General features: G+C 44.3%; 2 protein-coding genes across 2 annotated transcripts; one reads left to right on the forward strand and one right to left on the reverse strand.

Moving 5' to 3' along the window:
- The first annotated feature begins 494 nt into the window (after positions 1–494).
- On the forward strand, positions 495–11,961 carry gphra (golgi pH regulator A). The gene is made up of 14 exons (NM_001139919.1): positions 495–711; positions 922–981; positions 1,220–1,323; positions 1,446–1,552; positions 1,695–1,796; positions 2,211–2,331; positions 2,536–2,616; positions 2,760–2,869; positions 2,950–3,038; positions 6,238–6,330; positions 9,616–9,711; positions 9,995–10,084; positions 10,169–10,234; positions 11,020–11,961. The coding sequence occupies exons 1-14, from the start codon at positions 670–672 to the stop codon at positions 11,224–11,226; spliced, it is 1,368 nt and encodes a 455-aa protein (NP_001133391.1). The 5' UTR covers positions 495–669; the 3' UTR covers positions 11,227–11,961.
- LOC145864074 (uncharacterized) lies at positions 5,285–5,924 on the reverse strand. Its single transcript, XM_082969129.1, has 2 exons — positions 5,762–5,924; positions 5,285–5,642 (listed from the first exon to the last, which is right to left on the reverse strand). Exons 1-2 carry the CDS (start codon positions 5,856–5,858, stop codon positions 5,314–5,316), a joined length of 426 nt encoding a protein of 141 aa, XP_082825255.1. The 5' UTR covers positions 5,859–5,924; the 3' UTR covers positions 5,285–5,313.
- Positions 11,962–11,983: the final 22 nt, after the last annotated feature.

Genomic DNA, 11,983 nt, shown 5'->3' on the forward strand with positions numbered 1-11,983 from the left:
GGCCAAACCCTGACCCGGCCGGACAACGCTGCTGGTTGGGATACAGCCTCGAACGTTTTAGAGTACACTTCCACTGAGATGCAGTGCCTTAGACCTCTGTGCCACTCGGGAGCCCAGTTGGATTGCAGAGAAGTGTCTGTCAACGTTGATGTTAGGACCCTGTGCGGATGCTAGATTCTCTTGGTATGGTATGATTAAACGATACATATTATAAGAAAGGATTTTTTAAATAAACAGACTGTATTCAACCTTAACGGATCCCCAACCTAGACCATCGTTTTTGTCGCCCTCTGCAGGCCACAAACCTCACAGTTTCACATTCAGTAGATCAATTAGAAAGAAACCGATTTATTATAGAAATTAATTCCCTCAAAATAATATTGAAAATAAAGTACAATATTTAAATTAAAATGTATTAACCAGCCATACTCATTTTTGGACGTCACAGCATTGCGACGGAATAGACTCATCTCTGACTCATTCTGATGACGTACTTCACAGTCCAGTGAGTTGACAGCGCAACAACGAGTTTCCACAATGCAAAAAAATCAACAATAACCACGTTTCACGTGTTTGTTGACATTTGTATTGTAGTCATACATGAGTTGAATGCAGAGCCTTTGAACTGAACGTATTCTATAGATTTTAGTCCGTGATTTCCTAATCAAAATGTCGTTTCTTATGGATTCAGTGATCATGTTCACCTCACAGGTAAGAATTGCTAGCTAACGTTAGCTGTTCTTGGGTGGCTGTTCTTCTCGATAGCTAACAGTTACTGTAACCTTACAAGAAACTGCTAGCTACTATAACACCACTTTTGGCTCCCTTTGCTTAGCCAGCTATTATGTTAGCCAGCTAGAATGTTTGCACATACACTGTCTTGGGTAAATTTACTAACGTGAAAATCTTCCAACTTCCCAGGTGCTCTTCTTTGGCTTTGGGTGGCTGTTCTTCATGCGGCAGCTGTTCAAAGACTATGAGGTATGTTATTTAGTTACTACACAAGTACTGTTATATTAGTTATGATTTGGTAGACATTAATCTACATGCCGTGTCTTTATTTTTGTAGCTAGGTGTCATTTTGTTTCTGGACCGTTTTTGTTTAAGAACAGTTGGGAGAACCAACATCAAACAGAAACAGACAGATCCATCATGGGTGTTTACACAGCAGTGATCTACAGAGACTGATCTAACCCTGTGGTCATGTTCCGGTCAACAGGTACGGCAGTATGTGGTCCAAGTTGTGTTCTCCATCACTTTTGCCTTCTCCTGCACCATGTTTGAGCTCATCATCTTTGAGATACTGGGTGCCTTAGAAACTAGGTAAGTACAATGGTTTAATTCATTCTTTACGTTACCACGTTCATTCGGTATGATACTTTTCTCTCCATTAACCAGCTAACATAGGCTAGCCGACGTCTCATAGATGTCCTTGTGTCCCTCAGTTCCAGGTATTTCCACTGGAAGTTCAACCTATATGTGATTCTACTGGTTCTAATCTTCGTGGTGCCTTTTTATATCGGCTACTTTGTCGTCAGCAACATCCGCCTTTGTGAGTGACATTTTATCCATGTTATTCCACCTGTAGCATAATTCCAGTGATCCTTCTGTGTTTGATGCTACAGAGTGTATGATGGGTGCTGTCTTGCTGGGGATTCTCACACGCAGTCTATGAAGTGTGTGTTTGTGTTCAGTGCAGAGACAGAAGCTGCTCTTTGCCTGTGTCGTCTGGTTTACCTTCATGTATTTCTTCTGGAAGTTGGGAGACCCTTTCCCCATCCTCAGTCCCAAACATGGTGAGTGCCTACCCTGCCCCCTCTCCCTATTCTCACTGCTGTGTTTAAGGCCCTATTCCAAACAACCCGTAGCCACTAATCATAGTCACCTCTTGTAGATCTGAAAGTGTGGCAGGTAGCCTAGTGGTTACAGTATTGGGTCGATTCCCCGAGCTGACAAGGTGAAACATCTGTTGATGTGCCCTTGAGTAACCCTAATTGTTCCAGGGTTGCTGTTGTTAATGGCAGACCCTTGCTGTGACCACACTGAGGGTGTCTCAGGGAGAGTGGGATATGTAAAAAAACACATGCATATTAATATACACTTGTACATGTGTGAAATAGGACAAATATAAGCACCAAATTATTATAAGGACTGGATTGTAACAGTGATTGTACATAATGTTCCATTCTATACCTGTTTCTGTACCTCAGGTATCCTGTCCATCGAGCAGCTGATCAGTCGTGTTGGGGTCATAGGGGTCACGCTGATGGCTCTATTGTCCGGCTTTGGTGCTGTCAACTGCCCTTACACCTACATGTCCTACTTCCTACGGTTAGTGCACTAAGTCTGTATAGACCATAACAGCATTAAACAACTACATTACCTACAATCCCATTCTCTAACTCCCCATAGACGCCTACTACTCTACTCCTCACTTACTCTACTCGTCACAACTAAATGACCTACACTCTCATTCCCCACTATCCTTACTACCCTCACTACCTGTATACCTATGTGATGCATCTTTATCTACAGGAATGTGACAGAGAGTGATATTCTTGCCTTGGAGAGGAGACTTCTTCAGACCATGGACATGATCGTCAGCAAAAAGAAACGGTGAGGGATAGGGGAATATATTTCTATAGAGAGAGCATAGAGACCCTCACCTTTTTCTGATAATCAAATTATTCTAAGGCTCTAGTTTTCTGTTGTCCTGTGCCAGTGTTTGGGGTCATGCGTTTTCTGTTTTGTCTGTGCAGCATTGCCATGACACGGAGGCAGATGTACCAGCGAGGGGAGGACCAGAACAAACAGACGGGATTCTGGGGCATGATCAAGAGTGTCACCTCCTCACCACCAGGCAGCGAGAGTATCCTTCACACATCATCATGGGAAGTGTGTGTGTTTTTGTTGTGTGTCTGTGTACGGTTCCTTGACCCCCCTCTCCAGATTTGTCTCTGATCCAGCAGGAAGTGGATGCTCTGGAGGAGCTGAGTCGCCAGCTCTTCCTGGAGACAGTGGACCTGCAGGCCACCAAGGTAACGCGCGTTCGCGTAACGGGAGCGTGACCACCGGTCCAGTTGAACCCTGATAAAAACCCTATTTACTATTGAGGAGCAGACTGTATATCATTCAAACACACATCTTTATTTTAACTATATCTAAATGCCCCAATTGGAGAGATGGAAAATGGTAAAAGTTGTTTTAAAAATCCTTTTGGAATGTTCTGTGGTCCCCCAACGGCAGGCACGCGTTGAGGGCTCCAGTCCAGTTCCAGATGCAGCAGGCCTCTCCCGGGTCGTGTTGTACTGAGTGAAAGACAAAGATTCTGTCAGCAAATGGCATTGTTGCACTAAGGTGCCGTAGGCCAAACACACAACTCCACAATTCACAATAAACCAAAATAGTAACTAAAGGAATACAGTAATATCAAAGCAAAAACAAATGATAGTGGAAAATAGTAAATCAATTCACACAAGGTAATGTAAATAAAAACTAAATGGAGAGGCAAGGGATTGTAGCTCAGGTAACGTTATCGGATGTCCTTTCAAGGACAATGTCTATTCACAAATAGTCTTTGGATCAAAGGTCAGTGGGGGGACACTAGTGATTTTAAATCATTCAGATGTGAGCTGGTAGTGTTCAGTCGAAAATGTGCTATAATCCACAATGTCTGTTGCGCCTTCTTCACCACGCTGTCTGTGTGGGTGGACCATTTCAGTTTGTCCGTGATGTGTACGCCGAGGAACTTAAAACTTTCCACCTTCTCCACTACTGTCTCGTTGATGTGGATAGGGGGGTGCTCCCTCTGCTGTTTCCTGAAGTCCACGATCATTTCCTTTGTTTTGTTGACGTTGAGTGTGAGGTTATTTTCCTGACACCACACTCCGAGGGCCCTCACCTCCTCCCTGTAGGCCATCTCGTTGTTGTTGGTAATCAAGCCTACCACTGTAGTTTTGTCTGCAAACTTGATGATTGAGTTGGAGGTGTGCTTGGCCACGCAGTCATGGGTGAACAGGGAGTACAGGAGAGGGCTGAGAACGCACCCTTGTGGGGCCCCAGTGTTGAGGATCAGTGGGGTGGAGATGTTGTTTCCTACCCTCACCACCTGGGGTCGTCCGGTCAGAAAGTGCAGGACCCAGTTGCACAGGGCGGGGTCGAGACCCGGGGTCTTGAGCTTAATGACGAGTTTGGAGGGTACTATGGTGTTGAATGCTGAGCTGTAGTCAGTGAACAGCCTTCTTACATAGGTATTCCTCTTGTCCAGATGGGTTAGGGCAGTGTGATTGCGATTGCGTCGTCTGTGGACCTATTGGGGCGGTAAGCAAATTGGAGTGGGTCTAGGGTGTCAGGTAGGGTGGTGGTGATATGATCCTTGACTAGTCTCTTAGTGAAGGGTAAATGTGTTTCAGCCTCCCTGTACCCCAAAAGGCCTCCTCTCTGGTTCAATCTGGTTTACACTAGTTTGTTGCGTTAAGATCTGTCTGTTGTGTGCGGGGCTCATGGTCCTACAGTCAGGTCCACGCAGCTAGAAATTCAGTCCACAGGTGCTCCAGCATTAATGAGTGCGTAGCACGCAAACCAGTAGAGAATGTCGGCAGGCAGCGCTTTAAGGAGAACTGTTGGAGATGGGATATGGAGAGGTACTTAGCTTTGAGGAAGGATGAAGTGTTCTCTCGCCCAATTTCCCAAAAGGCCTCCTCTCTGTCCCTCCCGCTCGCCGGCACCCGTCAATTCGGTTCGCAAAGGCTCTTTGCCGTCGGGCCCACACAGCTACAGGTTCAATCCACAGATACATTGGCATTAATGAGTGTGTAGTACGCAACACAGCAGAGAATGTCGACATACGGCGCTATCAGGCATTATGTTGGAGTTGGATATGTAGAGGTACTTAGCTTTGGGAAGGGACTTTCCTCTCTCTGTCTGCTCTGGTCCAGGTCCGCTCCAGCTACCGCATGTCGTCATCAGTTGCCTCGGCTCTGGCTCTGCAACCGCTCTGCTCCCAGCTCACATCGACCCACAATGCTTCCGACCAGCACCTTAAATAAAGAACAGGTGCGAGCAACTCACCGGTCCCAATTTAGTGAAGCTTTAAATACTTACTCTCGTGATCAAAGGGGGAAGTTTTACAAGGGGCAAAAGAGGTGTGCGTCTATATATGTCTATATATAAGGTTCTGGCTTGGGCATATAATGCAATGTAAGAGGGCAGCTTCTAGTCAGATACATAGTCACCCATGTGACACACACTTAAGATAGTTAACTTACTACTACAACTACTACTACTAATAATACAAAGTTAATAAATAGTAATTCAACACTTCATTCGGGGCTCAGAGATTTTCAGGAAGCCCATCACTGCAGCCAACTCCAACACCCCCGGAATGGCTTCCAGTTTCTCAATGTCTTCATCAGAAAAGAGCGGCCACTCCTCGCCAGAGCTCAATCTGGGCTGGTAGGCTTTCGTCACTCCCCTGTAAAACTCAACTTTGCGCCTCAGCTCCATGTGCTTGTGGAATAGACGTTGTTTCTCCTGCTCAGGCAGGTGCTGATTGTGGTAGCGGAAGCTGGCCATTTGTAGGGACTGGGACTTCCAGTACCACTCACAGTTGTAGATCTCTGAGAGACTTGGGAGGACCTGACCTAAATTCACACATAAAACCAGATCTAAGGTTATGTACCTAAATGCATTCTAATTATAATGAGAGATACACGAAAATAAGCAATGAACCAAATCCTGGTAAGAACACAATATTTCTTACCATTGTTGATGTAGTCTGATGGTCTTGCAGGAAGATACTGCTGTCCTGGTGCCGTCCGTGGTACAGACTGGTTCAATTGCCGGTTATTGAAGCTCATTTCTGAATAATGGATAATCTCGGAAAGCAGAAACAGTCTTGGGGTTGTTGTCACCAAAGAGTCCCAAATGATCGACTTCCAAATCAAATGAAAACAAAGGTGCCTAACAACCAAACATTCTAAACTGAAACTTTCTATTAGAGTAAACAGTATTTATTTTCAAAGCATACTCTATTTTCTGTATTACCATATTCTAAATACAAATTCTGAGTGTGAATAAACAGGTGTAATGTTATTCACTCAGAGGGGATATCATGAAACATTATTATTCCCACACACACACACACAATGTCCATGTATAGTATATAGTGGCTATTGTAATGTACGTTTGGTTTCTAGTAATAAGTTGTCTTTGTGCCTCTGTTCTCCGGGCCTGTAGGAGCGGATAGAGTACTCCAAGACATTCCAGGGGAAATACTTTAACTTCTTAGGTTATTTCTTCTCCATTTACTGTGTTTGGAAAATCTTCATGGTGAGTCACACACTTACACAGCCTGACTGAGAACTAGACTCATCTCACCCAACTTGGTTTTGCTTAGCCTGCTTGAAAGCCTGAAAAACAGCTAGAAGTGTCCGTCAGTTTAGAGAATATCCAGTGTGGCTTTTGATATCTTTTTAATTAAATGTAATTCGAAACAATTAGGGTTTTTCTACCCATATAGCTTTGGGTTTATACTTCCTGTACTGTCTGTCAGTGTGTTATCATATCCCATCAGGCCCCAGAGCTACAGTTGAAGTCGGAAGTGTACAGTCGTGGCTTTGAAAGTTTTGAAAATGACACAAATATTAATTTTCACAAAGTCTGCTGCCTCAGTTTGTATGATGGCAATTTGCATATACTCCAGAATGTTATGAAGAGTGATCAGATGAATTGCAATTATTTGCAAAGTCCCTCTTTGCCATGCAAATGAAGTGAATCCCCCAAAAAACATTTCCACTGCATTTCAGCCCTGCCACAAAAGAACCAGCTGACATCATGTCAGTGATTCTCTCGTTAACACAGGTGTGAGTGTTGACGAGGACAAGGCTGGAGATCACTCTGTCATGCTGATTGAGTTCGAATAACAGACTGGAAGCTTCAAAAGGAGGGTGGTGTTTGGAATCATTGTTCTTCCTCTGTCAACCATGGTTGCCTGCAAGGAAACACGTGCCCTCATCATTGCTTTGCACAAAAAGGGCTTCACAGGCAAGGATATTGCTGCCAGTAAGATTGCACCTAAATCAACCATTTATCGGATCATCAAGAACTTGAAGGAGAGCGGTTCAATTGTTGTGAAGAAGGCTTCAGGGCGTCCAAGAAAGTCCAGCAAGCGCCAGGACCGTCTCCTAAAGTTGATTCAGCTGCGGGATCGGGGCACCACCAGTACAGAGCTTGCTCAGTAATGGTAGCAGGCAGGTGTGAGTGCATCTGTACGCACAGTGAGGCAAAGACTTTTGGAGGATGGCCTGGTGTCAAGAAGGGCAGCAAAGAAGCCACTTATCTCCAGGAAAAACATCAGGGACAGACGGATATTTTGCAAAAGGTACAGGGATTGGACTGCTGAGGACTGGGGTAAAGTCATTTTCTCTGATGAATCCCCTTTTCGATTGTTTGGGGTATCTGGAAAAAAGCTTGTCCGGAGAAGACAAGGTGAGAGCTACCATCAGTCCTGTGTCATGCCAACAGTAAAGCATCCTGAGACCATTCATGTGTGGGGTTGCTTCTCAGCCAAGGGAGTGGGCTCACTCACAATTTTGCCTAAGAACACAGCCAAGAATAAAGAATGGAACCAACACATCCTCGAGAGCAACTTCTCCCAACCATCCAGGAACAGTTTGGTGATGAACAATGTCTTTTCCAGCATGATGGAGCACCTTGCCAATAGGCAAAAGTGATAACTAAGTGGCTCGGGGAACAAAACATTGATATTTTGGGTCCATGGCCAGGAAACTCCCCAGACCTTAATCCCATTGAGAACTTGTGGTCAATCCTCAAGATGCGGGTGGACAAACAAAACCCCACAAATTCTGACAAACTCCAAGCATTGATTATGCAAGAATGGGCTGCCATCAGTCAGGATGTGGCCCAGAAGTTAATTGGCAGCATGACAGGGCGGATTGCAGTGGTCTTGAAAAAGAAGGGTCAACACTGCAAATATTGACTCTTTGCATCAACTTCATGTAATTGTCAATAAAAGCCTTTTGACATTTATGAAATGCTTGTAATTATACTTCAGTGTTCCATAGTAACATCTGACAAAAATATCTGAAGACACTGAAGCAGCAAACTTTGTGAAAATTAATATTTGTGTCATTCTCAAAACCTTTGGCCAGAACAGTACATACACTTAGGTTGGAGTCATTAAAACCTGTTTTTCAACCACTCCACAAATTTCTTGTTAACAAACTATAGTTTTGGCATGTCGCTTAGGACATCTACTTTGTGCATGACACAAGTAATTTTTCCAACACTTGTTTACAGACAGATTATTTCACTTATAATTCACTGTATCACAATTCCAGTGGGTCAGAAGTTTACTAAGTTGACTGTGCCTTTAAAAAGCTTGGGAAATTCTAGAAAATTTTGTCATGGCTTTAGAAGCTTCTGTTAGGCTAATTGACATAATTTAAGTCAATTGGAGGTGTACCTGTCGATATATTTCAAGGCCTACCTTCAATCTCAGTGCCTCCTTGCTTGACATCATAGGAAAATCAAAAGAATTCAGCCAAGACCTCAGAAAACATTTGTAGACCTCCACAAGTCTGCTTCATCCTTGGGAGCAATTTCCAAACACCTGAAGGCACCACGTTCATCTGTACAAACAATAGTATGCCAGTATAAACACCATGTGACCACACAGATGTCATAGCGCTCCGGAAGGTGGTGTGTTCTGTCTCCTAGAAATGAACCTACTTTGGTGCGAAAAGTGCAAATCAATCCCAGAACAACAGCAAAGGACCTTGTGAAGATGCTGGAGGAAACAGGTACAAAAGTATCTATATCCACAGTAAAACAAGTCCTGTATCGACATAACCTGAAAGGCCACTCAGCAAGGAAGAAGCCACTGCTCCAAAACCTCCATTAAAAAAGCCAGACTATGGTTTGCAACTACACATGGGGACAAAGATCGTACTTTTTGGAGAAATGTCCTCTGGTCTGATTAAACAGAAACAGAACTGTTTGGCCATAATGACCATCGTTATGTTTGGAGGAGAACGGGGGATGCTTGCAAGCCGAAGAACACCATCCCAACCGTGAAGCACGAGGGTGGCAGCATCATGTTGTGGGGGTGCTTTGCTGCAGGAGGGACTGGTGCACTTCGTAAAATAGATGGCTTCATGAGGAAAGAAAATTAGGTGGATAAATTGAAGCAACATCTCAAGACATCAGTCGGGAAGTTAAAGCTTGGTCGCAAATGGGTCTTCCAAATGGACAATGACCTCAAGCATACTTCCAAAGTTGTGGCAAAATGGCTTAAGGACAACAAAGTCAAGGTATTGGAGTGGCCATCACAAAGCCCTGACCTCAATCCCATAGAAAATGTGTGGGCAGAACTGAAAAAAGTGTGTGCGAGCAAGGAGGCCTACAAACCTGACTCAGTTACACCAGCTCTGTCAGGAGGACAGGTGATCCTAACTGACCTAAGACGGAATTTTTACAAGGATTAAATGTCAGGAATTGTGAAAAACTGAGTTTAAATGTATTTGGCAAAGGTGTATGTAAACTTCCCACTTCAACTGTATATCTGTAGTGACCCTTGTTTTTTGTCCCTCTAAGGCCACCATCAACATTGTGTTCGACCGTGTAGGGAAGACTGATCCAGTGACGAGAGGGATTGAGATCACAGTTAACTACTTGGGCATTCAGTTTGATGTAGGCTCTTCCACATTCGCACTCACTCACACTCTCTCACGCTCTCTCTCTCTCTCACACACACACACAGTCACACACACACACACACACAGTCACAAAACATTTCCAGTTGTGTTAATAGCTGTCAGTTTATTAAAGTGTTCTTCTGCAGTAGTTATTCCTGGTGACTGATTCATCTATTTCAACATTGTTTTACAGTCAGTTTAGGAAGTCCAAAAACCGTAGTTGTGTTGGCATATTCTGTTGTTGCTCTAGTGTTCCTTACATATGCTCTCCTCTGCAGGTGAAGTTCTGGTCTCAGCACATCTCCTTCATCCTGGTGGGCATCATCATCGTCACCTCTATTAGAGGCCTTCTCATCACACTCACTAAGGTAAGTCATCTACAGACAGGAAGTTGTCAGTTTACATATGCGTGACAATGTACCCTAACCCCAATCCTGTCTGTTTTTCTATAGTTCTTCTATGCCATCTCCAGCAGCAAGTCCTCCAATGTTATAGTGCTGGTCCTGGCTCAAATTATGGTCAGTTTGTCATCTCTCTTTCTGCATCTCTCTTTGTGTCTCTCAATTCAAGGGGCTCTATTGGCATGGGAAACATATGTTTAAGTGAAATGGATAAACAAAAGTGAAATAAACAAAAAGTGAACAGTAAATATTACATCTCTCTCTCCCCTCTCTCTCTGTCTCTCTCTCTGTGTCGCAATATCTCTCTCTCTCTCCCCTCTCTCTCTGTCTCTCTGTGTCGCAATCTCTCTCTCTCTCTCCCCTCTCTCTCTGTCTCTCTCGCTGTCTCTCTCTCTCTCTCTGTCACAATCTCTCTCTGTGTCGCAATCTCTCTCTCTGTCTCTCTCTCTCTCCCTGTGGCGCGCTCTCTCCCTGTGGCGCGCTCTCTCCCTGTGGCGCTCTCTCTCCCTGTGGCGCTCTCTCTCCCTGTGGCGCTCTCTCTATGTCGCTCGCTCTCTCTGTCTCTCTGTGTCTCTGTGTTTTTCGCTCTCTCTGTCTCTCTGTGTGTCTCTCTGTGTTTTTCGCTCTCTCTCTGTCTCTTTGTCTCTGTTTCTTTGTCTCTCTTTCTGTGTCTTTGTGTCTCTCGCTCTCTCTGTGTGTGTCTCTCTCGCTCTCTGTCTCTCTCTCTCTCAATTCAATTCAATTCAAGGGGCTTTAGTGGCATGGGAAACATGTTTACATTGCCAAAGCAAGTGAAATGGATAAACAAAATTGAAATAAACAAAGTGAACAGTAAATATTATGTCTCTCTCTCCTATCTTGCTGTGTCTCTCTCTCTCTCTCTCTCTCTGTGTGTCTCTCAGGGGATGTACTTTGTGTCGTCGGTTCTCCTCATGAGGATGAGCATGCCTCTGGAGTATCGCTCCATCGTGACCGAAGTTCTGGGAGAGCTGCAGTTCAACTTCTACCACCGATGGTTCGACGTCATCTTCCTCGTCAGCGCCCTCTCCAGCATCCTCTTCCTCTACCTCGCCCACAAACAGGCACCCGAGAAGCACATGACCCCCTAGCACATGACCCCCTGACCCCACTCTGAACTTGACCCTTGACCCTTAGGTTACCTTTTCCAACCTTTCCCTGGAGGCTTTGATTCTCTGTTGGATTTTGATCTTCTCTTAAAAAAAAAAATCCATCTCTTGTCTGTCTGTGTGGTGGAGAGAAGCGCCTGTGCTTCCTGAATCAGGAATGTCCGACGTGTGGTCGTGTGGACCTTTGGTGTCAGGGAGAGTCAATGGAGATTGGAGTCATGGAAGACTGGACTTTGTATAATGTTGGGTTGAACGTGGGGATAATGACTCACATAATGGAACTACTGTACTTGAAATCAGGACTTAATTGTTCTTTGCAAAAATGAAAATGGGATATTTTACGATGATGATGATGATATTTCATTGTGCTGTTGCCCCATTGGACAGAGGTTCTGTCTATCCTTAAATCATTCTGAGCAGAGCAGAACTGTAGTATACAGCACAGACCAGCTTCACTGCAACAGTAGCTTGTTTTGTGAACGGGGTTGTAAATATGTGTTTACACTCTATTTTTGACAAACAGAATAATCCAAATTATCATTTTAAATGTAACACATGTCTACCAGTATCCCCCAAATGTCCATGATGCTATTGGTTAGCGTATTTCATGGTGTCCAGCCTGTACATGCCATGTACCTGGGGTGGCGTGCATATCTACTGTATTTATTCGACCAAGACAGATGGGAAGGCTTCAGAATAAACCAATGTATGTGGTCATTAATGAGTTAGTTATCCATTA

The sequence above is a fragment of the Salmo salar genome, chromosome 25, assembly GCF_965601325.2.
Source record: "Salmo salar chromosome 25, fSalSal1, whole genome shotgun sequence".
Classification (NCBI taxonomy): Eukaryota; Metazoa; Chordata; class Actinopteri; order Salmoniformes; family Salmonidae; genus Salmo; species Salmo salar.